The sequence below is a fragment of the Chiloscyllium punctatum genome, chromosome 1 (genome assembly GCF_047496795.1).
Source record: "Chiloscyllium punctatum isolate Juve2018m chromosome 1, sChiPun1.3, whole genome shotgun sequence".
NCBI lineage: Eukaryota > Metazoa > Chordata > Chondrichthyes > Orectolobiformes > Hemiscylliidae > Chiloscyllium > Chiloscyllium punctatum.
Genome location: NC_092739.1, coordinates 97655149 through 97667828, shown reverse-complemented (window position 1 = coordinate 97667828; position 12680 = coordinate 97655149). Strand labels below are relative to the sequence as shown.

The 12680-nt window shown below is 38.4% G+C and overlaps 2 protein-coding genes across 8 annotated transcripts in view; one reads left to right on the top strand and one right to left on the bottom strand.

Moving 5' to 3' along the window:
* Window positions 1–5133, top strand: part of mtrex (Mtr4 exosome RNA helicase) — a 129893-nt gene extending 124760 nt beyond the window's left edge. Inside the window, exons 26-27 of the mRNA XM_072571568.1 lie at window positions 1007–1111; window positions 4800–5133. Coding sequence (XP_072427669.1) covers window positions 1007–1111; window positions 4800–4852 — 158 coding nt within the window. The 3' untranslated portion in view covers window positions 4853–5133. The remainder of the gene's footprint in view (window positions 1–1006; window positions 1112–4799) is intronic.
* The window catches only part of plpp1a (phospholipid phosphatase 1a), a 91858-nt gene continuing 84177 nt past the window's right edge, over window positions 5000–12680 (bottom strand). For all 7 annotated transcript variants that reach the window (XM_072571582.1, XM_072571601.1, XM_072571607.1 and 4 more), the window contains 2 exons: window positions 11190–11366; window positions 5000–5503 (listed from right to left, as the gene is read on the bottom strand). In XM_072571582.1, coding sequence (XP_072427683.1) covers window positions 5378–5503; window positions 11190–11366 — 303 coding nt within the window. In that variant the 3' untranslated portion in view covers window positions 5000–5377. The remainder of the gene's footprint in view (window positions 5504–11189; window positions 11367–12680) is intronic.

The following is a 12680-nucleotide window of genomic DNA, read 5'->3' as shown; positions in this document are numbered from 1 at the left end:
TCCTCCTCAGACTCGACACACAAGTTCCCTATGCTATCCCTGATCGGCCCTACTCTCTCTTTGACCACTCTCTTAATCCTCACATAAGTGTAAAATGCCTTTGTGTTCTACCTAATCTGTTCTGCCAAGCCTTTCTTGTGTCCTCTCCTGGCTCTCCTCAGACCATTTTTGAGCTCCTTCCTCGCCTGCCTGTAATCGTCTAGAGCTGAGCTTGACCCTAGCTCCTTCCACCTTATGTAAGCTACCTTCTTCCTTTTCCTTGAGAACTTTCTTTTAGATCATGTTCCTTATCCGTTTTGCTGCTTTGTCACCTCCCCTGTGATCGTTACTCAACTGTAAAATATTAAGAGATCATTTTGTTCAATAATGAGAATAGTTTTGCTATAATGCATGTTTCGTTAACATAAAATCGCTGTAACGCGATTGATGATTGATATTTAACGTGTTTCTAAAGTGCAATTTTTCTATAGCACGGGGTTGCACAAGAACACAACCATCATGTTAGAGAAGAACCACTATTATTAGGATTAAAGTAGCATCTCTCTAGAATTAACTTCACTAGAGTGACATCTTTGATAGGATAGGTCTGAATTGTGTAATGATTTTTTTGTTTCAGATAAAATGTATCAATCTTCATTTGATATGTAAACTTAAAAACTTATAGAATGCTAGTCAAAATCCTGGTTTTGCTAGAATCCTAACGCACTTTTACTTATATCAACATTGCATTATTTATCGTTTTGGAACATATACCATGTTTTACATAATGATTTGGCAATTTACACCAGCTCATTAAATGGGGAAAAGTAATGAAATCCAAGTTTGTCAAAGAGCATTAAGCTGGTGGAAGTGCATTACTGTCATGGAAGTACATTGAGGCTTTAGATTACATCATTAAAGCTAGCCAAGCTTTCACTAAATTAACATAGTCCAGTTCTATGGTTTAGAAAAATCCTTTTTTCTGCCCAATTAATACACCAGTGATCATTTTGTTATTTTTAAACAGGGAGTATAATTCGTTGTATGAGACGATTGGAAGAACTCCTTCGGCAGATGTGTCAAGCAGCAAAGGCAATAGGAAACACAGAACTGGAAAATAAATTTGCAGAAGGTTTGTATTTAAACCATTATTACTATTAGAAGAGTCGTATTGCCAAGTTTTAAAGAAGTTCTTTTTGTTCTGCAATCATATGTTGCAGTGATGTCATTCCCAGCTTGATATATTCATGGTTTATTATTTACCTTTTCTATAAAAGTAGTGATTGTTCAAAGGAAACATTACTCTCTCCCCTGGGATTCAGTTCATTGACATGACTTGAGCTGTAAGTTTTGGCAGATGAAAACAACCAATGACAGGGAAATTCCATCCAAAGCAAATGAAGTGGGAACTAGTGACTATTACAATAGGGAACAAAAATTCTGATAGTTTTTGATACTTTTCCAAAGTTATCTCAACCATTAGCAGCCATTGCCAAGCCCTAAGGAGAAGAGGGCTGAGAAGCGACAGATAAACTTGAGAAAAGGGAACCTAAGGAACTGGCCTCTATCTGACTGGAAAAAAGAAGCCCATCACTTAATTACTGAAATCAAGGTGCTGATGTGTGAAGTGATGAGCAGAAGCTTTGTCATCTTCATAAATGAGCAATGCAGTACGCATGTGTGGCTAATCACTACTGTAACTGAATAGACCAGCTTTCATATTGCACATGCTTACTTGGTTTAGAAGACAGTGCTGCATGGTGGTTCCAAAATTGGAATACCAGGCTGTGCAATAAAAATGGCAACAGTCAGAACTATTTTGATTCATCTAGTCAGAGAAATGATTGCTGGGCCTCTTGATGAGATATTTGTATCATCAGGTTGGCAAACGTGGTGCCACTATTTAAGAAGAGTGGTAAAGACAAGCCAGGGAACTATAGACCGGTGAGCCTAACTTTGGTGGTGGGCAAGTTGTTGGAGGGAATCCTGAGGGACAGGATGTACATGTATTTGGAAAGGCAAGGACTGATTCGGGACAGTCAACTTGGCTTTGTGCATGGGAAATCATGTCTCACAAACTTGATTGAGTTTTTTGAAGAGGTAACAAAGAAGATTGATGAGGGCAGAGCAGTAGATGTTATCTATATGGACTTCAGTAAGACATACAACAAGGTTCCCCATGGGAGACTGATTATCAAGGTTAGATCTCACGGAATACAGGAAGAACTAGCCATTTGGATACAGAAATGGCTCAGAGGTAGAAGACAGAGGGTGGTGGTGGATGGTTGTTTTTCAGACTGGAGGCCTGTGACCAGTGGAGTGCCACAAGGATCGGTGCTGGGTCCTCTACTTTTTGTCATTTGCATAAATGATTTGGATGCGAGCATAAGAGGTACAATTAGTAAGTTTGCAGATGACACCAAAATTGGAGGTGTAGTGGACAGCGAAGAGGTTTACCTCAGATTACAACAGGATCTGGTCCAGATGGACCAGTGGGCTGAGAAGTGGCAGATGGAGTTTAATTCAGATAAATGTGAGGTGCTGCATTTTGGGAAAGCAAATCTTAGCAGGACTTACACACTTAATGATAGGGTCCTAGGGAGTGTTACTGAACAAAGAGACCTTGGAGTGCAGTTTCATAGCTCCTTGAAAGTGGAGTTGCAGGTATATAGGATAGTGAAGAAGGCGTTTGGTATGCTTTCCTTTATTGGTGAGAGTATTGAGTACAGGAGTTGGGAGGTCATGTTGCGGCTGTACAGGACATTGGTTAGGCCACTGTTGGAATATCGCGTGCAATTCAGGTCTCCTTCCTATTGGAAAGATGTTGTGAAACTTGAAAGGGTTCAGAAAAGATTTAAAGGATGTTGCCAGGGTTGGAGGATTTGAGCTACAGGGAGAGGCTGAACAGGCTGGGGCTGCTTTCCCTGGAGCGTCGGAGGCTGAAGGGTGACCTTATAGAGGTTTACAAAATTATGAGGGGCATGGATAGGATAAATAGACAAAGTCTTTTCCCCGGGGTCGGGGAGTCCCGAACTAGATGGCATAGGTTTAGGGTGAGAGGGGAAAGATATATAAGAGACCTAAGGGGCAACGTTTTCACGCAGAGGGTGGTATGTGTATGGAGTGAGCTGCCAGAGGATGTGCTGGAGGCTGGTACAATTGCAACATTTAAGAGGCATTTGGATGGGTATATGAATAGGAAGTGTTTGGAGGGATATGGGCCGGGTGCTGGCAGGTGAGACTAGATTGGGTTGGGATATCTGGTCGGCATGGACGGGTTGGACCAAAGGGTGTTTCCATGCTGTACATCTCTGTGACTCTATGACTATAGTCATTTAACTGCAATAAGTTTCATAAAGATAATAAAGCTTTGTGATGAAACTGTCAACAGAACCTCTCTGAAGGACTGACTTGGATAATGTCCTAGGCTTGCTTCCACAATGACCACACCTCTACTGGAAGGTCAGAAGCAGGGAATATTTGCTGATGATTGCGCAGTGTTCGCCACCATTGGCAACTTTTCGGATACTAACTCAGTCCATGTTCATATGCAACAAGGTCTGGACAGCATCTTGTTTTGGAATGAGAAGTCACAAGTAACATTTGTGCCACATAAGTTTCAGGCAGCGACCCTTTCGACTAGAGATAATCTAACCACCAGCCCTTGACATTCAAAGGCATTATCATTACCGAATACCCCACATCATCGGGGTTCCCAGTAATTAGAAACAGAACTGGACTGATTATCTAAACAATGTAGTTACAAGAAGAAGTCAAAGGCTGGGGAATCTCTGGCAAATAATGGGTGTAGGGCAAAAATCTGACACCCATTCAGAAAAACCTGTTCGATTTGACACCTTCAGCATTCACTCCCTTCATCATTTAGAGGCTGCAGTATGTACCATCTACAAGTTGCACTGCCATAATTCACCAAGCTCCTTACATAACACCAATCAAACCTGTCAGTTCTACTATCTTGGAAAATAGAGCAAACTGGGAACACCACCATTACAAGTTCCCTTCCAAGTCTCACGCCATTCTGACTCAGAAATATATGTTCCTTCACTGTCGTTGAGTCAAAATCCTGTAACTCTCTTCCTAATAGCAGTACATGTCTACTTACACACCAAGGACTGCTCCAGTTCAAGGCACCACAACGCCAACACCACAGGGCAATTAGATTTGGACAATAAATGTCAGGAAAGCCAGTGCTGCAGATTTCATGTGAATGCATACAACAGTTTTATCACTGCTTCTACTGAAAATGTGCATTTATTTATAGACCATTATATTACATTTAAATGTTAGTATCAAAAAGAAGTTAAGCATTTGAGGTATTCTCAGTTTGTGTAGGGTTAAGTGATCTTTGCATTCGGAAAACATTTGGTTTTGTCGGAGTCCTTGAGTTAAAGTTAAAATACACCAGTGATCGTCTTCCTGAGATCATTCAAGGGCTGAATTGCTGATAGTGTCATACTGTGTCAGGTAAAGCAGAGACTGTCAGTGTGCATGGATACATGACCAAACACAATTTTGGACTCTGGAAGAAAATAATAGCTTTCAGAAGAGGAGGAGAGAAGTTAGTTGCCAGTTCTGAGTTAAGACGCAAAATGAGAAGGTCCATAACACTCATCGTTTTCTATTGCTTGAATTTGCTTACTTCCCACCATGATTTAATCCTGTTTTAGGATGAAATACATCTTTATGGGGATCAGCAGCAAAGCACAAATATGAATTTAGAAAGGCATCTGCTGAAAACTCAGATGTTCTGGTTGAACCATAAGAATTTTATTTAATACAGGATTATCTTTTATTTTCAGGAATTACCAAGATCAAAAGAGATATTGTATTTGCTGCAAGTCTTTACCTGTAACTTTGAAGAAGTAACAGCAGCAGAAGCACCATCCACTTTCAGGTTGAAATTAAAGAACATGTTTGTGAAATGTCCAGCAGCATTGAGGTAGATGATTTTTATGGAGAGATGTCTTTGGTTAAGGAATAAATAGACAACAAATGAGGATTGGCAAACTTTGTATTTTTTTTATTTTCCATTGCTTTTGTGTGTAGTTGAACTCAAGCACCATCAAAGCAAGCTTCAACAGCTGGAACTGTACATAACTGTTATTTTAATAAACATTTTACATTTTGCACTAATCTGACTGCTTCGCATCATTTTAGCGATAACCGTTTAATGTAGAAATAAAAAACATGAAATTATTAACAAAATTTAATTGTATATAAGAATATTTAATATATACAAAGTGGATTCCAAGGGTATAGCAGCAGATGCTTATCCATATAGATGGTTATCAACTTGAGTAGGTGTGTATCATGAAATTGTGTTCTGACAGTTATACAGTCAGACAGATTTACATTCACTGATGCCCAGGATGATCTTTTATTGCTGATGATTCCTGCCAAAATGGTTTCCGTGTGTCTCGTGAAGAGTTGAATGTGAATTTTCCTCATCTGAACGTGAATTTCTAACCACTCTGTCTTTGAAAAAGTCTGACACATACACCACCTGATTTTTTAAAAAAAGATGCATTAGGGTAATATTTGAAATCAGTTTATACCTGTGTGTGGCACAAGAAAGGAATTTAAATGGCTGTGATCAAATTGTCTTCCTATTTGCATGTCACTCAAACAAGCAGATTATTAATGAAATCTGAGAATACATCTGGGCAGAAAAATTTAACATAGAAGGTCCAAGAGCCTATTTTAGAAGAAAAACCTAAGTATTAATCTTAAAAATTCTGTACAAATGGCACCAAGATTGTTTCTAGAAAAGCACATGGAATATTGAATTATTTTAAGGAGCAATATTGGCAATACATTACATTAGGTTTCAGTTAGTCTGGGTTTATTTCACACCACAGGATTAGTAAACACTGTGGTTTATCCTCCATTGTTCTGGTCAGTTCCCCATTGACGTCAGAGCATACCCAGTATAGTTTTTCTTCCCAAAGGTGCCAGCTAGATATAAGGTCAGTTTGTTCACGTACGCTGACATCACCTGGTTCCCTCGTCATTTATCAATCCTCTGCTGATTGTTTGGTTTTCCATTTTAGATCAACTACAATTTTCTTCAGTTGATCTCTGGTGCTGGAAAAGCACAGCAGGTCAGGCAGCATTCAAGGAGCAGGAGAATCGACGTTTCGGGCATAAGCCCCTCATCAAGAATCTCCTGCTCCTCAGGTGGTGTCTAATCTGCTGTACTTTTCCAGCACCACACTCTAGACTCTGATCTCCAGCATCTGCAGTTGTCACTTTCTCCTACAATTTTCTTCAGTTTATTATAAGGGAGACCGAACCACACTGAAATTTGCAGTCAGCATCAAGCAAACGTCATCAATCTTTTATTACATTTTGTGTCATTTTGTACTAGAACTTGCTGAAATGAGCAAAATGGATGACAAGTCATTCAGTCCAGGTGTTCAGCCCTTCCAAAACCATCCTACCGAATCAGTTTTATCCTGTCCATTACCTGACCTGGCATAGCGTCCTTTACTGAGGAAAAACATCAATTTCTAACTAATCAGATTAAAAGGTTCATTCTCAACAGAGTCTGAGGCAAATATTGTTTAAAATACTTAATTTGATGCAAAATCATTTACAGCAAACAAAATAAAAAAGGAAAGCAAGGTGAGATTAAGGGACAAACTTATGGATAGAAATAACATTTTAAAAATATTTACATTTCAACTTAATGATGAAAGACTACATTTGTACAAATTGATTTTCAGTCTCCAGTTGATTGGCAATAATCTAATATTAATTGCATGTAAAACAAATTACCTACATTTGAATATATGGCCTTTTCTTTCATGGCGAGGATAGCAAGATTCTACTATGTTTCATGTAGGTTCTCTTGAAGGTTCGGGATATCTCAGACAACAGCTGCCTGGGCTCTGTGTTTAACTGAAAGTTGCTGTTTGATTTAGACTTTTAACAGTCAGCACTGTTAGACTATCAACAGTAACACAGGCAAATTGAGAGAATAGAGTGGCAAATAACATAAAAGGGATCTCAGATGCACCAGTATGTAAACAGGCCCCAATCCACCTTTACTACCCACTTAGTATTAGGAACAAAGTACTTCGAAGGGCTGGACAATGTGAAAACATTTAAAGGTTCTAATCTTAAGGTCTACAGTGTATCAAGAGATGTGATGGACAATGAGGAGCATGTCAGGTGGTCTCCACATGTGGATCTATGTGTGAATTGCTCGAGAAGTTTAGATATCCAAGGTATGTTGGACAGATTCAAATCAAAATGCTGGGAAAACTCATGTCTGGTGTCATATGTGGTGATACAGGGAGATGGTAATATGGTGGTGATAGCACTGGGCTGGTAATCCAGCCATCCAAGATTCACCCAGACACATTCCCGGGTGATAGAGACTCATCCATCCACAGTAGCTGGTGGAGTTTCAATCTGGAATTGAAAGCTAATCTCAGTGATGGAAACTGTGAAACTATCATTGCTTATCGTAAAAGAAAATCCAGTTCATTAATGGCCTTCTGGGAAGGAAATACGCTGCCCTTATTCAGTTTTCCCAACATGTGACTTCAAGCTGAACAAGACATTCACTTCACAAGTATTTACAAGTAATAAATGCAGTCTTGTCAGCAACGCACTTAGCCCATGAAAGGCTTCATCCAGATACAGCAAGTAATTAGGAAAGCTAATAGACCGAAGTGTATATCTTGAGACAAATAGTAGAAAAGTAAGATGGTTATCCTAAAGGTATATAGGGCACTAATGAAACAAATCTAGTTGTGTATCGCATAGTATTGTCTATAGTAATGTTACCTCACTTAAGGATGCTTGTTAATGAATTGGAAGCAGTTCTGAGAAGGCTTGCTAGACTAATGCCTAAAATGAGGAAAGACTGGGCAGGTTAGGCTTGTATTTGTTGGAGTTTAGAACAATACAAGTCATTCCGCTGTAACGTTTTGTCAGCGCAAATTGACTGTAACACGATTGGTGAATTGTGGACGTTGTATACTGAATGGGTATAATGATTTTCTATTCGCAACCTTGTATAATGCAATTCTATATAGTGCGGGGGTGCAGAGAAACACAACTGTCATGTTATAGCAGAACAACCTGTAAAAGATAACTTCCTTGACAAGATAAATGTAGAGATGTTTCCTTTATGGGAGAATCCAGAACTGGGGGGTCACCGTTTAAAAATCAGGGATTGCCGATTTAAAACAGAAAAGGCAATTATTTTTTTCTCACAGAGGTTCACTAACCTTTGGAACCCTCTTCCTGTAAAGGTGATGGAAGCAGAGTCCTTAAATATTTTTAAGGCAGAGATGGCTTGATTCTTATTTTTAAAAAGGGGGTTGAAAGGTTATGAGGGGTGGGTGAGAATGCGGATTTAAGGTTACGATTAGATCAGCCATCATCATATTCAAATGCACAGCAGGCTCAAGGGGCTGAATGGCCTACTCCTGCTTCTGATTTCTATGCTCATAGGAGCATATGCAAAAGGCTGGTTAACGAAACTGAGGCCAATCGACTGCTATGGGTCTTAAGCCAACAGAATGCAGACAAGTCAATTGGCAGATTTAATTTAATACAGAGAAGTGTGGAGTGATGTATTTTGACAGAAGGAATAGGGACTGACAACATAGACTTAATTATTCATATTCTAAAGCGTACATAGGCAGTGGGACCCAGAGTTTATGTGCATAGATCTTTGAAGAGTAGCACATCCATTTCTTGTCACCATACTTGAGGAATAACGAAGATGCATTTGAGTTGCCCCAAGGAAAGGAATTTAGGTACAAGGTTAGAGAAGCTGGATGTGTTCTCTTTAAGCAAAGGAATTTTATAGCGATGTACAGGATTGAGGTAGGTTTGGATAAAATAGACAAGCTTTTCCAATGTGCTAATGATACCAGAATTAGGGGACACAGATTGGTCAGAGGTGCAAGAAGTGGTCTTTTATACCATGAATGGTAATGACCTGAAACTCACACCAACAGGGATGCTGACAGCACAGACAACTGGTGATTTTGAATGGAAATTGAATGGCACTTGAAGGAAACAAATTTGGAAGGTTGTGGGAATAGATAGTGGGATTCTCTGCAGAAATCCATCAAGGACCTGTTAGTCTAAATGGCTGTGTCAGAGGATTCTCTCGGCTGGTCATTAAATATATTCAAGGCTGAGATAGATTTTTAGATCAGTAAAAGGAAGGAGGATTTGTGGGAAAAGGCAGGAAAGTGGAGGTGAGGATTATCGGCTTAGCCATCATCTGGGTGGGGGAGCAGACTCACTGGGCCAAATGGCCTACTTCTGCTCCTACATCTTATGATCTTCTCGTTCTGTTTCATAACAACTGTGACTCTCATGTCAGGTTCATCTCCTTGATGCCTGCTACCACTCTAGACCCTAGATGACATTGAACTTAGGCAGTTCTTTCTGCTTTACACTGAACTTGTGACAAACATAACAAGTCAGTTAAGCATACAAGCCATCAAGCCTGGCCTACCGTTGAAAATGATTATGACTGGTCCTCAGCCTCAATTTCAATTTCCTGCTTTTCCCCATGGTCACATGGGATCCTAAAATTTATCTATCTTCACTTTTAATGTAGTCAACATTGGAGTATCACAATCTTCTGGGATAGAAATTCCCAAGATTCAAACCCTTTGAGTAAAGAAATTTCTCTTCATCCCAGACTCAAACAATCAGCACCTTATCCTGAAACTGTGTCTCCTCATTCAAGATTCTTCAGTGTCTGACAATCTCAGTGTCCACCCTATCAAATCCCTTCAAAATCTTGTCTTCCAATGCGATCACCTTTGAAGGCCTTTTAAAGTACTCCAGATAAGGCTGCACCAAAAGCTGTACAATTATGACAAGAGTTTCCCATTCTTGTATTCCAATCTGTTGTATTAGAGACCATAATAGCATTTGCCTTCCTGCAATCATATGAATCGTGATTTGGCTACAAGTTGTTGTCAAACTGCATTTTATCTTGATCATTGTCATAATTCCTTATTATGAGTGAAAATTTGCTGTTTCATTTCAAGACATTGTCAAATATTACTGAGTTAATGCAACCCCCCCCCCCCCACCCCCCTAATTAAATCATTTGTATATTTCCTCGGCTGACTCAAAAAAGGGCTCAGTCTCAATTTGGATATATCAGTTTTATTTGCTTATTTTGAACTGTTCCTGTTTGGAAGCTCCACCTGCACTGGAAGTACAATGATTCTTCAGGAGAATACTTGGGATGAGGGGATGCTATTATAAAAAAAAACCTGGTGATACATTCTATTTTCTGAAAATGAGGAGTTAAAGGAATAATTTAATTGAGATATTTGAAATAATTTAGAATTGGCAACATCATTAGGGAGTTATTCTTCCTTCTAAGTCAGTTATCAGACTTAAAATCTGTAATCAAGTCTCATTAAGTTAAACTGGAATCTAAGAAGAAAATAACTCTTCACAAAAATGGTGGTGTGATGATGGAATCTGCAGGCCCTCACCAAATTCACTTGATTTATAGAGAGTGTTTAATAGAGAGAAGCAAATATATTAAAGGCTATTTAGCATATCCAAAAGTAATTACAATGCAGACAAGGGCATTCAGCCTATTCAAATCATGTCCAAGTCCCATAAATTTACTACATCCTCATAGTCCTAAAAGTTAATTCCCTCAAATGTCATCCTTGGAGATACGTACTGGAGCTGTCTTGGCAAACAACAATGTTGCATACCGTCAAAAAAATGTCCTTGTCTTTTGTTTCCATTTATACTTTTGTGTAAGTTGTAACATTTCAATAAATTGTTGAATGTAAGCCAATTATATTTTGCTTAAGCAAAGCAGTAAATAATTCTGTCAGCACTGTGAATAAATGTATCGCATAATGATCACTTGTGCCTTGTCATTGAAGTTGACACCTATAAATGCATATTGTAAATTTTGCAAGATAAAAATTCTAAGTTATCCATTCACATGAATGGGAATTCTATAGCTAAAAAAAAATCACTAGCTCCACAATAATTCTAATAAAAGATTATTGATCTGAAATGTTAACACTGTTTCTTTGTCCATAGATTCCATCTGGCCTGCTGTGTATTTCCACCATTTTCTGTTTTTGTTTTAGGTTTTCCCTGTTTCTCAGTATTTTACTTCAGCAGTCAACAATGACAAAGCAGTAAATAAAGAATTTATTTCTACTTACAACCAGGATGGCGACAATAGCTCCCTCAATTAAGCCAGTCAGTACATCACTCCAGTGGTGTTTGTAATCGGACACACGTGAGAGGCCCACATAAACTGCACATGCAATTAAGCCAAATTGAAGTGTTGGACGTAGAAGTCTGGACCAATCACCCACCACTCGTGCCTGAAGATAAAACTGATGAGAAATGCAATTTCATGTTAAAGCCATTGAAGTCTTTTTCTGGATTCTTAACAGTATGAAATTGTTAATGTTTTGGACAAAAGAAACACTTCCTTTCAGTAAAACGGACAATTGTTCACTTAAATGATCTTTCTAGAATTCCAAACAATGACGTGAAGCTGAGTTCAAAATTCTTCCTATGCATCCTAAATCTTTTTTTTTGTTTAAGCAAAACTGCTTTTTCCATGGCCTTTAATATCCTGTTCTCATCAGGAAAAACAAATGTTTGGAAATAAACTCTTTATTTTAAAGCTAAGATTAATTGCAAAAACATTGTGCAACTCGGCTGATCTTCCACAGACGAATTAAACTTTAATGACTCATTTGTGGGTTCAGGATTATGGACATGTTTAAGGAAACATGACAATACCATTGAGGGATCTTGTGCATCATGAAAATCTCACCATTATATAATTTATTCAATGGAACTGGCTAAATTGTAATAGTTATTATTTGAGAGTGCCGAAGGTATTTCAAGAACAAACTTCCTTATGGTTTTGATAGAAATTACGTTTAGATTTTCCAAATGTGTTTTTTTAGACCTATACCACATTGGGTCCCATGAGGTTTATGGAAGAGATTGCCCACAAAACTAAAGACATTAACAATTTTTTTTTCTCCAGTGATTCAATCAATGATAATCTTTTGTCTTTCTCTCTTTTCCCCCAGTCATACATTTTTCTTGTTCTCTCCTGAAAGCCCATAATGTAGAGATTGTTCCTTGGATACCAGAAACTTTATGACGCTTTTCTTATTGCACTTCCTCGTGGATAGCAAGCTCTTTGGTTGCAGGAGTGTTACAATTAAAACTAATCCCACTGTCAACTACAGTCTATACACATGCCCTTATCAGCACCACGTGCTTATACTTTCTATCCAATTCAACACAAACTTGCTTTGAACTATGAGTTTTCCCAGTATTTCTGCCTCTTTTTCACAGTCTTCCATGATGAGTGTTCATTGAGGACACATTGATTACAATTATACTGGAAAACTGGAATGGACATTCCCCATTTCTGGCACTTTTAGACCAACTGTAACATAAATACAATTTAAGGCAGTTTGTGTTCAAAACTGCATCAATAAAATATCATTTTGTCCTAATTGAAAACCAAGCAGGAATATCAAGCAATTTCCTCTCTCCATTTATGTAGAGAAATGTAAAATGCTTCCTCTTAAATAAATACTATGATTCAGGAACTGGCAGTTCTTAAATATGTTTTCTGAGCAACAAACGTCATATTATTAAGACAGGAATATCTATCTGCA